We start from the raw sequence: 19,216 nt of genomic DNA, 5'->3' as shown, positions 1-19,216 counted from the left end.
GAAGGATCTTTCCGATATTTTTTAACGGAATAATATTATTAGTATTGAACCAGTGACTTAAAAGAACAGTAGATTACTTGAATTGATTTTATGTTGAACATACGAGGTCTGACAATTGAATAATGAAACTAATATTCAGCCGCGCTTGTGGTACCGAAGCTTATACCACATAATGTTCTATTTATAAAGCTGCATGCGATCATTAGGTCTCTCTTAGCTATGTGTTTATACATGTGTTAGTAGTGCTCTTCACAAAAAAGAAAAATCAAAATCTCGAGCAACGTGTCGCGATAAAATTTTATACGAACTTGGACAATTCGGTCATTGAAGCTTATGATAACCTATTGAAAGTGTTTGGTGGTAATTCTATGAGCCGAGCACAAGATTTTCGTGGCATGGAATGTTCAAGGAAAGCCGTGAAAGTGTAGAAGACGAAACACGAGAAGGTAGATCGTTCGAGGTGCACACTACAGATCATACTCTTAGAAGAAATGCAAACTTAGTTGTTATTCAGTCTAAACCATATACGTAACACTTCTATATGGACAGTTTCTACATGTGGAAGCTGTTTGGACTAAAGAAGACAGAATGACAACGATTTCTCTATCCTCCGAGGCTCCAGCTCGGTTCTGCTTATTCTCAAGCATGCACAACCTGTACGGGGTGTCTGGAACGAGAATATGGTATATTGTCGGCTTCTTAATAGTGGGACATTCCTTCCCGTTTAAACTTTATGCATGGAACACATCAATTATCTAGGAAACGGCTTGTACGATTTTTATGAGTTTTTGTGATACGGCCGGTATTATGGTGATATAAACATTGTTTTGTTTGTTTCTTTTTCCGGAAAAATAATGTACTTTGTTGTTTCAAATAAATAACCCTGTATATTTTTAGCTTTTCGAAATCCTTAAGAAATACTAATATTATTTTTCATCTATGTTTCCTATACCTAAATGCCATAATTTCGGAGTTATAGCCACATTTGCGTTATCTCCGCCGTAGTTAAAATAATACATTTAGGTGGCTGTGACTGCTACAATAACAAATTTGATGTTTCAATCGTTTATCTGGAAAGACCGGATAGGCGTAGAAATCAAAAAGAAATGTGAAGCATCTTCAATAATTTATATCCTAACCGAAATCTCATAACAAGATCTACTGTCAGTGAATTAGTAAAAAAGCTTAACGAAACAGGTTCAGTAAAAGATTTAACCAAATCAGAACGCAGAAAAAATGCATACAGCAAATCCTCAGATGTTTGTGACCTGTTAGAAGACGATCTACACTTGAGTATCAGACAAATATCAAGGGAACTTGATATTTCCCAAACATCTGTGATGCAAGTTTCACGTGATAATAAATTCCAAAACGAACTCTGTAGCTATATCAGAACATGAGATATAGATCTTTGAATTTAGAAAAATTGCCAAAAACCTACAAAAATCCATAATTCCACATTGAATGTCCGCGCCTAGCTCCTCTCCAACTCAACCGATTTAAATGGTCAAAAGCTCAAAAGAAAGAAGGTGTTTCAGCGATTGTTCTTAAACCAAAACGAAGTTTCTATCTTGAATAGAACCTGAGATATTGAGGATAGAACGTGTGTATGTGAAAAACTCCCATAAGTAATGTACAGGGGAAAATCGCATTTGAGTATAACTTGAGAATGGTGAAAATTAGATGAAATCCGATGGTTGATGGCTGATCTGTGCATCAATACCTTTCATTGAAAAAAAATTAAGCAAATCGGTTGGGTAGAACGCCTGAACGGACTCGGAATGGAAATCATCAATTTTTTTAATATATAAGAATATGTTTATTACCTCTATAACATAGACTTTCATTTATTTCACCTTTTTAACTAAATATTAGTAAGAATGAATATTAACCTCTACAAATCGAAAACTCGAAACTTTATGGCATCTATTTTGATATTCGACATATAGGTGGCATTACATGTTGCACATGTGTATACGAAGCCTTACAAATTCACATCGAAATGCGTAAAATAGAAAATAGATAGGAATATATCATCAATGCTATTATATAAAAATTTGTATATAATAAAATATAAAAAAAAGATGACAGCGGTGGGATTCGAACCCACGCCCTTTCGGACTGGTGCCTAAAACCAGCGCCTTAGACCGCTCGGCCACGCTGCCGTTATAATTTCGTAATTCAATATTATATCTTAATATTCACATATTTCATATGATTGTATTGAATATAGATACTAAAACTTTTTGTTATGCTCTTTTCTTATGCAACGTGTTTACGTTTTTCTTTTTTTAAATTTGAACTGGGAACAGAAAAACTCATTTTATTTTTTAATTTGTGTAACGGGTCAACCGCGCAGTTATTAACGTATAACGTACGCATTATAGTCTAATTTTGTTGAATTATTTATAAAGAAATGTAAGTTTTTTGTTTATTCACTGGATGCTTATTTTATTGATTGGGTCATTAAATGTTTAGCAGTTTATACACATGAAATCCAGGGATGTGGCTTGCCATAGATGGATCCCAAATGAAAGTTTGTTGAGGTTTCTGACTTATAGGCCTTTAAACTTGCGGAATCAGAGCTTATATCTAATATATAAAATTCTCATGTTTGTAGTTAAACTCCTTCGAAGCGGCTTGATTCTCATGAAATTTTTTGTGCATATCGGTTTTTACTCTCATGTAAATAAACACGTTTTGTGAGCTTCCGCTAACAAAAGCCATTATCGTACCTGTACATATTGTACTTAACATTTTTTGCAAATAGTTTTAAATCAAAACAGAAACGTGTACGTTTTTAATAAATATACGTGTTCTATGATTGGGAAAAGTAAATCAAATAATAAGTAAACGAATAATATGTTTTTCACAAATAAGTATTTTAACTTTATTTATTTACAAGTTATAGGTACAGTCAGCAATGCCAGCAAGACGTAAAAGGACCGATTTGAGTCCTCGAACCATCAATTTTCATTCATATAAGAGCTCTAAGATAAGGCGAACAAATCCAACAAAACAATGCAGATGTGCGTGTGAGCACGGCATAATTACGCGAATCACAATCGCAAGTGGTACGAGATGAGCGAGATCAACAGAGACAATTAGAACGAAGAGAAACGCGCGTATTCATAGTAAACAGATGTAGAGAATTGACCAACAATGCCAACAAGTTCTTCGAGCATTAAAATCATATTTATTTCTTCGACTAGCATTCTCACACAATTAATAGTAAAAATATGAATAATTATTTTTGATGTCTAGACAGCTATCAATAATTTTAATTTGAAATACGAGGATTTATTGATATCTAGTTAGCCTAGACCAGTTCCATGTGTAAACAAAATATTGCGTTACCATAGCAACGAACAATAACTTATTAGAGTGTAAAGTTTGACGTCAAAAAAGTAAATAAAAGCGAAATTGTGAAAATCGAAAAATTGAAGTATCGAGCCATCATCAAGTACCTGTATTTAAAAGGGTTAAGAGGTAAGCAGATTTACGAAGATATGCTTAATACCCTTGGTGATCAATGTCCTTCGTACGCGACCGTGAAAAATTGGACTGCGACCTTCAAAAGAGGTGAATTTTCCATTGAATATGATGACCGACCGGGAAGGCCATCTATCCAAAGGTGTTTTGTTGGATAGCTTTCCTTGTATTTTCTCTTTTAATTTTTTCCCGAAGAGTGGTCAGTAATGTTGAATAGTAATCTCCAGTTATTGTTCTACCCTTATCCATAAAATCAATCATGATTACTCCATGGCAATCCCAAAAAACTAAAGCAATAACTTTTCCAGCAGATTTTTGGACACGAAACTTCTTAGGTCTTGGAGAACCAGAGTGTCGCCATTCCATCGATTGTTGCTTTGTTTCTGGATCGTAGAAGCAGCATTATTTTCAAGTCATCTACTTCTTCCGAATTTTTTGCATCAAGTCCCGTAGTGTTACAATTTTGGAACCACATTCCTAAGAAAATTTAATCTATTATTCATTTTTTGTTATGAGAAAAATACAAATGAAGAGTGAAAGGTACAGAAATATAAATTCAATGGGTGAAAGGGTATTATTAATTCTTTAATAGATAAGTGACAATTTTAATTGTTAATGAAATTACACTACTGACCCCTTATTCAAACCCCATCATTCCTACGTCAGTACCTCAAACAATATGTAAACAAATAGAATGTTTGAATAATTATCAATTTCTTTTGTATTACCTACATGTACTGATTATTCTCAAGATTATCATTTCATTACCACTATACAAAGTATGATCAAAAATTTGGTGAACGTATTACGTGGGAAAAAATTGAAGAAACCGAAGAACAGTCACCTAAATATTATCCTGAACGTCCAAGAACGTAAATTACAGTAATTATTCCGTCTTTTCCGTCAAAAGGACTGGAATATATTGATTTGAATGCGTTTTAGGCCCGAAGTGAACACGCGGAATTCTTCAGTCAATAAATGGCAAATGCAATGATATTAAGATAGCCTCTTCTATCTCTCTAAGCTTAAACCGACAAAAGTCCAGTATAATTTGGGTGCACTTTTTTCATAATATCGTTGGTTGTCGCAGTTTTTGGCCGTTGTGAGTAAAGCTGATAGACCACTTTGGAATAACGGTCATGAATGATGTTGCCGAATCTTTTACACAGTGTCTAACTCCTCTTTTTTGTGTGTAGGCATATTGCATAATATTGTTGGCTGTCAAAATTTTTGGCCGTTGTGATTCAAGCAAATAAACCATTTTGGAATTCAACTGCTCAAAATTTTACTATCATAAATGATGTTGCAGAATCTTGGTACTCAGTGTCTAACTCCTCTTTTATTTGTGTAGGCATATTGCATAATATTGTTGGTTGTCGCAGTTTTTGGCCGTTGTGATTCAAGCAAATAAACCATTTTGGAATTCAGCTACTCAAAATTTTAAGGTCATAAATGATGTTGCAGAATCTTGGTACTCAGTGTCTAACTCCTCTTTTTTTATGTAGGCATATTACCTTTAAAAAATATTTAATGAATATGAAAGCATATCGGACAACCCTCCTACTTCTATACAGATGTTATAATGGAACCAAAAATAGGGTGTAATGATGTTCTGGGCGACTATGTCAATAAAACTTTTCTCCCAAATAAAATTCTTAGAAAACATTTTCGAGAGTGTGTAGAGAAAACAACGCAGATTGAGGATGAAAAAGGTCCTGTTTCTGATGATGGAGGTTGAGGCTTGAATATATGTTAATAGTTTCGTGATAATGAAATATGATATTGAGATTGGATGACGTGAAATAAACTTTGATTATTGTTTACAAGTTATATGAACGATTTAAAAGTGGGGATGAGTCGGACGAGAAATGGTCAGGACTTCCTTCGACCTTAAAAATATATGTTCGTTTGTGATGGAGCGTTTGCGAAACGATATACGAAGTAATATGCACACACTTTTTTCATTTCTTTGACTCGCGAGTTTTTGGCCGCTAAAAGTCTTGCAACATACCCGTATTCATATTACTCAGTTTAGCATCATGCAACTTCTCGTTCTATTCAAGAATTAAAAAAGAATCGAAAGGCCACAATTCTCTATATTGAAAAACCTATTACGGGGTAAATAAGATCCAATCCAATAAAAGGTTCTATAAAATACTTTCAGCAATGGGAGTCAACGTCGGGTTTAGATTACTGTTTACTGATTTTAGTAATTTTATATTTTTGTGGTCTCCTCGTTTTTTGGCATTAGAAATCGAAAAATCATCCGATTTCGATGAATTAGGTTAGGTTAGGTTAGGTTAGATTAGTCGGGGTGTACTAAAAGTGATTTTAAGAATGTTTTTGTTCATATAACTTTAATGATTACTCAATAAAAAAAACGATTATATGTGAGAAAAGGTAAATTTAAGAAAAATTGTTATTATTTTTAATTTTAAAAACATGATAAATCAACATTTTTTAAATAATTTTTTTAATTTGTCCGTTTTATTCTGAAGGTTTTTAAAGAAATATAACAACTTAATTTAATTATTTTGAAAAAAGTTATCAACAATTATACGTGAATGATTGCATTTTTATTTTTTTAACTCAAAGTTAGTCACTATTATTTTCAGTAATGGAATAAAGAAATAAACCATTATTATTTACTAGTTAATTTACTAGAAGTGAAAAAATCATTATAATAAAACGATCAATATTATTATCATTTATTATAATGAGAATTTAATAACCCCACATATTTCATGCTGACGCTAGAGTCGAATGTCAAATGCGGTTACATGGAATTATACTAAAACGCGATTTGAAATAAATGCAACCTCGAATGAAAAGAGCGTCAAGCTTTTTTACCGTGTAACGATTTTTTTACATATTCAAGGATCATCTAACACAAGGTTCGAATTGATTCGTTGACGTTGTAATAAAATTTCTAACAATTTGAATATGAACACAAAATAGTTGATGAGTTAATTTTTGATACATTTGATCTCGTTAGGTTTCACCTTTGCTTATATTTGTAATTTAATAAATTATGAAATACTGAAATGAGAGGGAATATTAAATAATTTTTTTTTATTGAAATATTAGCAAGTTAGCACTTAAAAACACATTTTAGATGGTATGTGTAGAGATATTTGGCAAAAGACATGACGGGAAACAACAAGAAAAAAGAACACTGTTATGAAAACTTATGAATTCTTGTAATTGGAACGCGCCATTAAGTTTATAAATTAACATTAGTAAGCAAATCGCACGTAAAAATCCTTGTTTGTGAGTTTTTGAAGTGTAATCTATCGTTGAGTTTCAAGTGTAACGTACTCAATTAAATGGAATGTAAAAAATGGCGTTTCTGGACGTGATTTTTGTGAGTGGAACGCACCACTGAGTTTATAATTATAACATTCGCACAAAAATTAAACGTGAAAAAAATTCGATTATGAGCGTGAGTCTTGAATTTGCTCATTGGAACCTAATATCGAGTTTGATTGTAACGTTTGCAAGTTAGTGAAAACGTGAAAATCCGCAGTTCCGAACGTAAGTTTGGCAGTACTAAGGGGATGCAATCTTAAGTTTCTAGTTGGAAATTACCTGTAAGAATATAGAACGTAAAAATCCGCGGTTGTAAGCGTGAGTCTTGTAAGAGGAGCCTTGATTATGGACGTGTCTCAGGCGCGCTTAGTGGAACTTGTTCTCAACTTTACGGTTGTAACGCTCTTAATCAAGTGGTACGTAAAAAATAGTTATGGCCATTAGTGTTTATTTGAATCACCCTACAGTTTGCTTGTTACGTTTGCAAATAAGTGAAAAACTTGTGAGTGGAACGCAGTTTATATCAAAGCTCACAAACAAGTGGAACGTAAAAAACCAGTTTTGAGCGTAAGTCTTGGGACTGCTTACTAGAGGTTTTATTGTAACTCCTGCTAATGATTGAAACATGACAACTAGCGATTGTGAGCATGTTTTGAGAGTGATTAGCAAAACATGAACTTGAATTTATGTATGTATCGCTCGTAAACAAATTGAGGATAAAAAAGCTCACAGTTGTGAGTATGGAATACAACAAAATCTACATATCGGATTTTATATTTCAAATGATCGTTTGCAGGTAATTTTTTTCACACATCCATGATTGTTACGGTAAATATATTTTTATATAAAAACACACTGTAATATCAAACGAATATTTTTATTTTAATAATTTTACAAAATATAGTTGGATATAATTATTTTGAATTCTTTAGTAAAAACGCCATTCCATGTGTTCTGAAATGTTTATTTAACGCAACCGAATCGTCAAATTCATCTAAACACACTCTACATTGATTGTCTTTGACGGGTCCTTTCGATTCACCAGGTGCTAATCGCATCACATTTTCCAATTCTTTCACAGCCTCTACATCGAAACAATCGTTATCTTTCAAATAAGACTCATAATTATGGATATTGTGGAAATGTAGTAAATGTTTATAAAGAGACGGTTTAACCACAAAACATTCGCCGCATTCCATACACTGATACGCCGTTGAAATATTTCTGTGAATCCGAATGTGATCGTGAAATTCATTTCGTTCTCTAGACTGATAATCACATAATTTACAATAATATGTGCCGTCGAATTCGATTGGTTTTTCCGCTATCAAATCCGGTTCTTGTACTTTTTCAGGTTTCCTTCGTCTACTGATATCAGTGAGATATCGTTTCCTTTTCTTTTTACAATTTTCTTCAGATTTAGGAGATTCGCTCGATCTACTATTCTCCTGAGATATATTCAAATGAATATCGTTCGATATATCACTAATGTCTAATTTGTTAACGTAAACAACCGGACGGGCATATTTACATAATCTCATATGGGACACTTTCTTTTCCAACGGTATTTGATCGTTGCATAAAATACAAAAATATTTTTTCGTTATCAACACTTTAGGTTTATTTTTTAAACGTAATTTAGTGTCCGATATCATTTTACTCGTACATTTTAAAAGGTGAGTCGCGAATGTAAAAGTCGATCGAAAAGTATTACGACAATATTTGCATAAATAAACGTACATTATATTATCAATTTTCGAATGTATCTCGATATGTTTATCGAATTCGTTATCGCCAATTGTTCCGAAGTCCGTACAAACGCCGCATTGGTAAACTTTTGAAAACGTACAATCGCCATCGTGAAATTCGATATGTTTTTGTAATTCGGATACCGAGTACGAAGTACACTTACATACCGAACAAGTATAAACGCATTTGAAATGCTGTTGGGAAAAATGCGAGGAAAAATTGGCCAACGAAGCGAATAATTTACTACATCTCTTGCCGGGACAACGATATTTTACGTGTTTCGCTAAATGGAAACAAACTTCTTCCATATGTTGGTGTAATAATTCGGAAGTTTCGAAATCTTTACCGCAATCGGGGCAAACATGAGGAGCTTCATTCTTATGTATCCTTTCGTGCGCTTTGAAAGAACATTTTGTTGGGGCGACGAACTTACAAATCGAACACGTTAAATTTAAATCGTTGGGTTTATTACTACCCTTGTAATGTTCCAACATGGTAGCACTTACGGCAGATTTACATTCCAAGCATCGTGGTACGTTGTAAGATTTTTCGTGTAAAGATTCTACTTTAGATATAATCGGCATAGTAAATCGATCTGCGTAATCGAATAATTCGATTTTAACATTTGTATCAAGTTCTGGTTCGTTTGGTTTTGTCAATAAAGCTCTTTCCGTCAATCTTTTTTGATCGTATAAAGTGATAAACCGACATTTCGGTATATTGTTGCAAACTTGTTTAAGACATAAGGGTTGGTTCGGATCTCTGAATATAAAATCGCTAGGGCTTAAAACAACAACCGCTTTGCCTTTTTGATCTTCACCGGGCCAATAAAACTGCACGTTTACGTAGATATTATCGGGGACGTCTTCTTCTTCATCATTTTCGTAAATTAACGGAATGTTAGGAACTGGTAAAAAGCCTGCTAAATCTATAGGCAAAGTAGAAGTATCTAGATCAGCCAAATTGATCTGACCCTCTTTGAGAGTATAATGATGACGGGTATGTAATAATAGAGTACATCTATTGTAGAATCGCAATATTCTACCTGAACATCGGGAGCATTTATATCTTAGTATAATAATTCTTCTATGGACATGATCTTGTAATGATGAAAACGATGAAAACCTAAAAAAAAATTCAACATTAATATTGCAACACCAAGTTTTTTATAAAACATAAGAAATTCAACTTCAAGTTGGATTTTTCTGACATTTAAAGTAAAAAAGTTTCTCTTTCGCTCCAAAATTTGTCGTTCATCTATTGCATTCATCTTACCTAATGAAAATCTCGGATAGTGTCTTCTTCAAAAATTACAGAAAAATTTATCATAAGACAATAAAAGCTGCCAAATATATTTATTACAATAGGAGACTCGCCAATTCTCGTAATATTTCTAAAGAGACATGGTCAATTGTGAATGATCTGAGAAATAAGGCTTTATCATCGATAACCACAATAATTACTTTGTGACTGTAGTCAAAAATTTATCAAATTCTATAACTCCTTCTCATGATCCGCTTTCATATCTCCCACTGCCAATGCTAATTTACACAGTTTCTTCTTTATGCCCGTAGTTTTAGCAGAGCTTCGCAATGACACCAAACATAAATACTCATCTGGAACGGATGGACTTACATTAAAAATGGTTTCGAGTCTGGCCGATTTCACATTAAATCACTTTTCCACTTTAATTAACGTTTCATTTCAAAATGGCACTTTTCCCAAATCTCCTTAAGACGGCTATAATTGTATCTCTGCATAAAAGAGGAGATAAAAATCAACCATCGAGTTATAGCCCAATTGCACTCCTTCCCACGTTATCTAAGATCATAGGATCATTGGTCAAAAAAGGCGTTTATCATTTCTGTTTAAATATAAAATACTTACTACCCATCAATTTGGGTTTTTAAGTAACAAATGCAAAAATGATGCGATATTCTCTCCTAAATATTGTCTACTCCAGCCTAAACAGCCATAACTCTACTGCAACAACTTTTTGTGAATTTCTAAGGCTTTCGATTGTGTTGATCATAATATTTAAATTAAGAAATTGCAGTACTACGGGGGAAATCAGCTTCTAAGGATTGATACAACATCAGTGGTAAAATATGTCTTTTTGCAGACGACACTAGTTTCTCTTGAAGCAACTCTGATATCAGGGCACTTCATAGGACCATATCTAGTGACCCAATCACCCTTAAATCATGGTGCGATTCAAATCTTCTGTGTCTCAACGTTTTTAAAATTAAAGTTTTATCATATAAAAATATATTGCTGCCATTTTTTAAATAACACCACCATTGACGTCGTTGAATTTGTAAAATTCTTAGGGATTGTCGTGGACAATTCCTTGAAATGGGAATAACTATCGGCGCCTTATCTAAATAATTAAGTTCCTCCTGGTTTGTGCTGAAATCGTGATGTGACTAGAAATAGAAAATTTCTCAAGATTTTTTTACTATATACAAATATCTTCAAGAACTATCAAATCTTTTAATCACCTATTAATGTTGAGCGCTTGAATTTATTTTAAAGCCCGATCCAGAGTCTCCATGAGGCTATACGAGGGAATGCGAGTATGAGAGTGTGGACGGTTCTCTCGTGTCCGCCACGCCTCTCTGTCGATACAATCCGTATCGATTTTTCTGGCGTTAATGAAAGAATATTAAAATTAAAATAAAGTGAATGACAAATGAGATCAGAGATCGGAGTAGAGGCACTCCTGCCGGATCCAATCACCAAGACTCTTGTCCGGAACCTCTAGGAGGGAGAATTTTATTAAACATAATAGTGTCCGCAATATCAAAAGAAAAAAATTATTAATATAATTTTAGTATAGAATGCGGAAAGTGTAATTGTAAATCGTGCAGCGTTACGTGATCCAGAGAAAACGTCCGCTAGATTCATTAATTATTCTAAGCGTCATTAACAGAGTGAAGACAGACGACAATTATCGATTTTTAGTAAGTAAAGCAATTGCTTTATGTAAATGAAAGACTAAGACATCAAATCAAGGTTATAGTAAGACATTGTTGCCGATTTAAAACATCATGAGTTTCATAACAGACCTATCGTTTTTGGATTCATGAATGAATTGTTTTCTATATTTTAGATGATGTCTTTGGAAAATAATCTGCTTTTCAAAGTAACTCATGAATAGTTCTGCCAAAATTAGTTTATAAACCCATCAATACATTAAAACAATTGTTAGATAATCTCAAGGATACAATGCCAGATTTGGAAAAGAGTGGTGTCTATGAAATTAGCTGTAACGATTATAACAGGAAGTATATTGGACAGACTAAGAGATCCAGAGTTTTCCCGCTGGAATTATTTTTCGCGCTAGGAAATTCATTGGTGGGAAAATTGAGTATAAAATTGGTATGTCAAGCAAATAGGTTTTAGTTTAGCTTTGGTCTCTGAAAAAGATAACTTGATTATCAAAACGCGCGTTGGAGTGTGTAGTGTTGGAGTACTGGTAATGTAAACAGTGCATTCAGTATTTACATGTGGTTAGTACGTATTTACTTATTTATCATTTATGAATACCAACTTTTTTTTCTACTTGTTTTTACACGAATATCCCTTTACATTTTATAAATGTCTCTAGTAAAGTATATCTTTGTTTCTTGATAAAATATACATAACATATTAGAAGGAGAGTCAAGATAAAAATGAGTTTCATTGAAGGCAACTTCTAATTTTTTGGCTAAATTTTAAAACGCTTTATTTAGAAGATTGTTAACCAAAAAAGTCAGGTTATCATCGAAAAGACAATCAATTTCCTATGAAAATGAGCTACTACGAATATCATCTACTCTTAATAATCAATTCAAAGTGTTCCATTTGGAAAGAAGGAAGATAGCTTCATGTAGAAGACAAAAGATTTAGTGTTGTGAGTCAGTTTAAATACTTTGAAGAAAATGTTAACAATGCAGTTACTTCTGTACCTACTGAATAAATGTAAACATGAACCGAAACAAATCAGAGACTACTATATCAAAAAAATTTTACAAGAAACGAAAACTATAGCAGTATCTTTCAGAAAAATTGTTATAAGAAGAATTTAAAGATCCATAAAAATAAATGAAATATGTACATTTGATACAACCTGAACATTCACGACCAATTCAATAGAAAAGACATTGTCAAATTTATTAGAGAGCAGATCCTATCTCAGACAGTACAACATCGAAGAATTTATTTTTTTTTCAACTTTTTACTTCTTAGACCTTTTTGTTTTTCGACATGAATCGTCTTGATTTTAGGTATTTTTCATAGAAAATCAGTTTAAAATAACAGATAAAAATTTACGTTTGGACCTATACGTGTCTTTATCAAAATATGACTTGACATTAACAAGGGTGGGAAAAAAGGAAAAAAAATATTCCTGAGTTAAAATAGCCTCCCGTTTGGATCTCCGGATGGATACTGGTCTGAAAAGTCTATCAGGAAAAAAATTTTTAAGGTAGATTTCTGCAATATACGCAGACGAACATAAACGTTGTACACCAACATTTGCAGTCGAAGAAACCTCATATTCTGGCTCTGGCAGAAACAAAGGTGAGCTCATCAACGTTCACCTTGTATATCCTGGATACGACTTAGGTATAACTCGTCTCATCTTCGTTAGAAACGACATATCTTGCCAGCGGGAAGAGAATCTTGAACCTTCAAAATTCGATGTTATTTTGTTTAAAATAAATGACTCGAATAACAACATAATTATTTTGCTTTAATACAGACCTCATAGCTATAACTGCTAGAGGCAGATATTCTCAAACTTTGTCGATAAAACCGTTTACCTGCAATCAAACCATCCAAACGCAGATATTGTTATCTTCGATGACTTTAATGTTGGTCGCATTAGCTGGTTGAATTTTACCAGTACTGACGATGAAGGGCGAGAAGCTAATGATTTTGCTAACAGTCAACAACTTATAAATGAACCAACCAGAGTCCCCGATCGAGATGGTGATTTTGCTAGCCTCTTAGAGTTGTTTCTAACAATAGACCCTGATCTGTATAACGCGACCGAACATGCACCACTAGGAACATCAGATCACAAACTAATTACAGCAACGTATGAACTAGAATCCAAACTCAGGATCCACCTAGATCACGTAAAGTTTGGAAATACAGATCGACCAAATGGAAACATCTAAACGACTTTCTTTTTCCTTGAAATGATGTTTGCTTCAATTCCAATGACCTTTCAGTGTGTGGAATGGATTCAACCCACAAAACAAAAAAAAAAGACGGTTCCTAACAACTATCGTCCGATTGCTTTAGTTCCAGCCATTGCTAAGATCATGGAGAAAATCTTTAACCAGTCTTGAGATATATTGAGTCTGTTAACATTATTAGCGACCAAAAATACGGCGTTTGTAAACATATATCAACCGGGGATCTCTTGGTTTATGTCACCAGCGTATGGGCTGGAGGTATATAGAAATATTGGGAATCCAGAGTAATCGCAGAGCAAGGCATTTAACAGTATTTGGTATGCCAACCTTCTAAATAAATTAAGATCGTACGGTTTGTTGTCCTCACTTATCGACTAGCTTAGTAGCTTTCTCAAAGACTGATCTATCCAGGTCGCTATCGATGGATACGCCTCAGAAAGTTTGAGGTCAAAGCTTGTGTTCTTCACATTTTGTCACCCACTCTTGTTCTCCTGTACACCAACGATCTACTCGACAAAACTACAAAACCGATATATAGCTTTACCGACGATAGCACCCCGAGTGGGGTGGAAGCAATCAAATTAAGTTTAATGTAGCAAAGACCCAGGTTAATGTTTTTACAAATAAGGCGGGCACTGCAGCCTAGGATTTGGCCTTATCTGGACATAAAATATCACCAACACCGCAAATTCGCTTGTTGAATGTTGAGGTTGGGAGCAATATGTCTTGGCATAGTCACATGCCCGAATTAGCTAATATAGCTTCACAAAAACTTAAGACCAAAAAGCGGTATACTCCGCAACAGCTTCTAATCCTCTATAAGGCCCAGATTTGTCCATCTTTGGAATATTGCTCGCACATTTGGAGCTCTGCTTCCAATCATACTCGGAGGATGCTCTACTTTGTTTTATCAATACCACCACGGCAGATGCTCTTCCGAGCTGTCCAACATAATCCCGGCTAGAGCAGTTTTGCAAGACCTAATCACCAGGCGTGGTTCATAAACACGGAGATGATCAGAATGTCAATTTATCGGAATTCAATTCTTTGGAGAAGTGCCTGCTGAATCTGCTACCAAGGCACGTATTTCCCGAAGGCTACAGCCTACAGCAGTTCAAGATCAATATCCACAGGCATCTCCACACGGTAGGCACCACTCGAACCACTCGAGTATAATAAGATTTGCCCTCTTATGGTTGCTGTTTACATAAAAAAATTTACAGCATGATTATCAAAACAAAAATAAAATCAAGATAAAAATCTGTTTTAACCAGAAAACTTAATTTTTCATTAGTTGTTACATTTAAAAATAATAAATTGTTCAGGTCTTTTTATAACTGATAGCTTTCTCGTTCCTATGTATAGCAATCATTTCTAAAAATTCTCTTTTCTTTATATATTCATAATTGAATGTATGTTTCTTTGATATTTGATGGTTGGTTAATGCTGTTTTATTTTTTTCATCGTATTGTGAACCTTAAATTCTATTTTTTAATCACTAAGATTTCTGTCCTATGTAAACAGCGTAATATACATTACAAGGTACTTGGTAATAATAATATTACTTTTGTTTTTGGGTATTTTTTGATTTAGTGGAATATATAATCTATTATGTCCTTTATGACTTATACTAATATAACATTTATGGAACTAATTCAATAGTTGGGAAAGTCCTTGTACATATAGTAAGGAAAAATGTTTTATGTTTAGTTTATGCTTTGTGACAATAAAATAAAAAGGAACCATTTTTGTCTTAGTATTATTAACGTTTGAGGTACACAGACTTTAATTCATTATTTCTAAGCCAATCTTTGATTTTTGTAAGCAAGTATATTTTGTAATATTTATGCCACAGAACATTAAAATGTATACAGATTGTTTCTAATTTCATACGACCAAATTCAGCATTTGATTTCTCATATAAAATTATGATAGGTCTTTCCTATAACAAAATGTATTCGATAAACCCTCTTCTGAGATATCAACCCTACTTTTTTCATACTTAAATAAAAATAGAAACTCAAAATTTTGTATATTACGTGCGATCGCAATGGCCCAACCACCGATATTTTTTCAACATTCCTGTAAAAATATAAGAGGATGACATTAGCAACCCTCAACTTATTCATAAAAATTTTTTTTAACATTTAGTTTTGTTCTCTAAAACCAATCGATTCGGAAATACCTATCCACATATTTAGTTTTTTCCTCTCTCAATTTGTGGCTCACTATTTAATGAAGAATAAAAATCATGATTTAGGTATTTTTTTCTGAATAGGTATATTGGTTCTGGAAAAAAGCTTCATGAATAAGAAACGTCTTCAGAAGAACAATTCTGAAAGTAATATTTTGACTTTATAAAACTAAATCTAGAAAAATACATACAAACAAAACATACCGGTGGTTGTTATTTTTTGGTGGGGTAAAGTGGTGAGGAACGTTTGCTGTAGAAAAGACTCATTAAAATTTTAACCAAGTAATCAACTGAAATTATGTTTCATAAATAAGAATTACCCTGTATATCACCTGAAAACATAAATATACATTCAAATAAATAGATGACGTTGAAAGCAACCTAGATAATTGTTGAGTAACGAATTTCCATAATAAAATAGTAATGCAATTTAATCAGCCAGAACTCTAGATAATTTTTCGAAAATTTATTATTCAAAACTGAATTAGTACAGCTGTGCTTTTGGAAAATGAGCCAACTACTATTTTTATTGTGTTCATTAATACTTTACATATTCATGAACATACAATTGGAAACATATCTTGATCACTCAATGGATTACGACTGAGAATAGTAGTTTTGTTGACTACTTTTATAAACTTGACAAAACACCTAAGCAGATTACTTCTAGGGGATATTACTTTGAAAAACTTCACAAGAAATTTCAGAAGATTACTTGGAAGGAGTTCAACTTTTGAGCCATTACAAGAACTCTAAGCCAGATACTTCTATAAACCTAACAAAAAATAAAATCATATCACTTTCTAAAGGATTCTACTTTGCAAACTACTTGTAAAGGGTTCAACTTTAAAAGATATTACAAAAAGTCTAAACGATCTTCTTCTAGAGACCTAAAAAAATATATAAGCAGATTACTTGTAGAGAATCAAACTTTCAAGACAAAAAACAAAAAATCTAAGCAGATAACTTATAAAGTTGAACTATTAAGATATTACAATAAGTCTAAACAAGCCACTTCTATAAACTTAACAAAACATCCTAGCAGATTACTTCTAGAGGTTCATATTTTCAAAAACTTTACAATAAATATAAGCAAAGGATTCAACTTTCAAGATATTATAAGAAATCTAAGCAAATTACTTGTAAAGGTTCCTATTTTGAAGTCCCCAGAACATATCTAATTGGATTACGTCTGACATATATACTACTTTGAGGACTTCTCACAAAATATAAGAGAATTATAACAATTATGAGAAGTTCTAATTTGAAATCCATATAACAAATCTATATGAAATATGAAAGTCTAAATAGGCTATAAACTTAAGAAGAAATCTTAGCAAATTACTTCTAAAGATTTCTACTTTTAAAAACTTTACAAGAAATCTAAGAAAACTACTTAGGGTCCAAGTTTTAAGATATTGTAAGAAATCTAAACAGATTACTTCTAAAGGTTCCTACTTTGAAGACCCCAGAACATAACTAATAGGTTTACGTTTGAAGTATATAATACTTTGAATGCCTCTTAAAAAATATAAAGGAATTATAAAAATTATTAGAGAGTCTAATTTGAAAATTCTATAACACATCTATATGAAATAAATTTTAGAGCATTTTCCAATGTTTTGTGACAACGCAATATATCTATTACTATTTTCTTGATATTAAAATAACTCTAGAAAAGCCATCTTTCTATAACACACTCAAGTTTACAATTCATATCTAATCATATTCTAAGTACAATTAATATAACAACATAGCTCATTATTTTCTTTACTATCCCTACAATTTTCTTGATTAACTTTACAAGTAATTTTTTTTCAAAATAACATCATTAAAGGTTGGTTTCAAATGCATAAGAATTAATATTAATCATTCTTATAGAAAATCATTATTATATATACTCACAAAGTTTGGCAGGCGTAACAAGGATAAACATAAGCACCTAAAGTTGGCTTAAAGCTTATCCACTGCTTAGGCTCATCTCCAAATAGAATATCCCACATTGATTTGATCCGATTGCGACATTCCTAAAAAATTATATTTTTTTATTCGCTTAAATTCCACGTCAAACTTTAGGGTAATTAGGGAAGTTACATTAAAATATTATTTTTCAATGGTAATAGTGAGATTTTTATTTCTGATAAACTATCATAGATGAAAAGAAAGTTTTGAGAAAAAAAAATGATATTGAACGAATTAATTAAGATTTATTTGCATTGAAATAGAAGATTAAAATTTTATATTTAATTAGATTTGCTTTTGATTTCATAAAGAAAAAAATCTTCTACTTAGATATAAAATAGATTAAAATAATAAATTATTTTTTTAGAGCTGACAACACCGCTAATTTAATAAAGAGTAATCGCATATCACAAAACAAAACATATTTGTTACATTTACTCACTAATTACTTCTATATAATTATTACTAATGTATATAGTAGTTATATGAATTAAATATACTCTCATTTTCATTAACACTAAGTCAAAGCTACATTGAGGTTATGTAATAGGAAAGAAAATCAATTGAACAACTATACGTAGAATCGGTGAAAACTTCTTATACTGTTAATTATATTAAAAGAGCATATCAGAATTTGAACCTACACAATTTTAAGATCTACTACAAATTAGTTTTTGAATACACTGTATCTTTCAACACAGATCTAAATCTGTAATCTACTTCTTAGCATACAATAGTATAACTCCACTGTTATATTAATATAAAACTCCATACATTAGTGGAACTCGTTGTAACTGAATTTACATACCTCAGGTAACTTAGCTACTACATGGTAAAACTGTCAGATTTATTTGACATTTTCAGTATATAGTTACTTCTCGTTATACTTTGGATACTAGTTCTAAATTTAATTTTTTATTTACTAAGGTATGGTAAAAAAATATACTTACTCCAAATATTGAGATTCTATCATAAGTGAACCCATTGGCCATTGGTGCAGTCATTTCCATATACTCTTAATGTAACACACCTCACACAAAATATTTATATTTGTGCCAGTTAGAAATTAAGAGCGTTTTACGGCATATAAATAATCCCATATCACATTTAAGCAATAATTACTTTAAACTGTCTGCATACAATTTATGTGTACTCTTGAGTGATACACAATAATCTGTCAGAAATATTTAAGACATGCACGCATTGACAGTATACTTGTCAATCTTTTTCAGTGTTGCCAAGTTGTAACATGCTTATTATCCACTTTGACTAGATTAAAGCAGCAACAGTTAATTTTAAAAATGTATTTTTTTCGAAGCAGCAG

General features: G+C 32.4%; 1 protein-coding gene and 1 non-coding gene across 2 annotated transcripts; both read right to left on the bottom strand.

Moving 5' to 3' along the window:
* Nucleotides 1–2,085: 2,085 nt before the first annotated feature.
* On the bottom strand, nucleotides 2,086–2,165 carry Trnal-uag (transfer RNA leucine (anticodon UAG)). The gene has a single exon. It is a non-coding gene; the product is annotated as a tRNA-Leu (tRNA).
* Nucleotides 2,166–7,659: 5,494 nt separating this feature from the next.
* Nucleotides 7,660–19,112, bottom strand: LOC130901785 (zinc finger protein 345-like). The gene is made up of 3 exons (XM_057813382.1): nucleotides 18,843–19,112; nucleotides 17,836–17,957; nucleotides 7,660–9,675 (listed from the first exon to the last, which is right to left on the bottom strand). Exons 1-3 carry the CDS (start codon nucleotides 18,900–18,902, stop codon nucleotides 7,716–7,718), a joined length of 2,142 nt encoding a protein of 713 aa, XP_057669365.1. The 5' UTR covers nucleotides 18,903–19,112; the 3' UTR covers nucleotides 7,660–7,715.
* Nucleotides 19,113–19,216: the final 104 nt, after the last annotated feature.

The sequence above is a fragment of the Diorhabda carinulata genome, chromosome X, assembly GCF_026250575.1.
Source record: "Diorhabda carinulata isolate Delta chromosome X, icDioCari1.1, whole genome shotgun sequence".
In the NCBI taxonomy this organism is placed as follows: Eukaryota; Metazoa; Arthropoda; class Insecta; order Coleoptera; family Chrysomelidae; genus Diorhabda; species Diorhabda carinulata.
The sequence above is the reverse complement of the archived record's forward strand: the minus strand, read 5'-3'. Positions and strand labels throughout refer to the sequence as shown.